The sequence below is a fragment of the Merops nubicus genome, unplaced genomic scaffold, assembly GCF_000691845.1.
Source record: "Merops nubicus isolate BGI_N331 unplaced genomic scaffold, ASM69184v1 scaffold43175, whole genome shotgun sequence".
NCBI classification, from domain to species: Eukaryota; Metazoa; Chordata; class Aves; order Coraciiformes; family Meropidae; genus Merops; species Merops nubicus.
The window spans coordinates 4633-4990 of record NW_008612437.1 but is presented as its reverse complement, the minus strand read 5'-3'; the positions used below and the strand labels follow the sequence as shown (position 1 = coordinate 4990).

Sequence of the window (358 nt, the reverse complement as noted above, 5' to 3'; positions counted from 1 at the left end):
CGCAGTCCTAAGCCTTGATTTGACCTTGCTTCAGGTCTGGAGTGTGACTTGGCCACGAATCTGGTGGGGCAGCCCCTGGTGAGGCAGCAGGTGATGAAGGGAGTGAGGGAGTTCCTGGAGAACCGGAACCCGGAGAAGCCCCTTGTGATGTCCTTCCACGGCTCGACTGGAACAGGCAAAACCTACGTGAGCTCCATGCTCGTCCGCTACCTCTTCCAGGGCGGACTCCAGAGCCCCTACGTCCACCAGTTCTCGCCCATAGCGCACTTCCCGCACGCCGAGCAGCTCGAGCAGTACAAGGTAAGGGACACCTCTCGGCACAGTACGACCCGGCGGGGGCTGGGGTTGGTTTTGTCCA

The 358-nt window shown here is 60.9% G+C and overlaps 1 protein-coding gene across 1 annotated transcript in view; it reads left to right on the top strand.

Moving 5' to 3' along the window:
- The first annotated feature begins 39 nt into the window (after window positions 1-39).
- The window catches only part of TOR2A (torsin family 2, member A), a 3057-nt gene continuing 2738 nt past the window's right edge, over window positions 40-358 (top strand). The window contains exon 1 of the mRNA XM_008941535.1: window positions 40-300. Within this exon, the coding sequence (XP_008939783.1) occupies window positions 94-300 (207 nt within the window). The 5' untranslated portion in view covers window positions 40-93. The remainder of the gene's footprint in view (window positions 301-358) is intronic.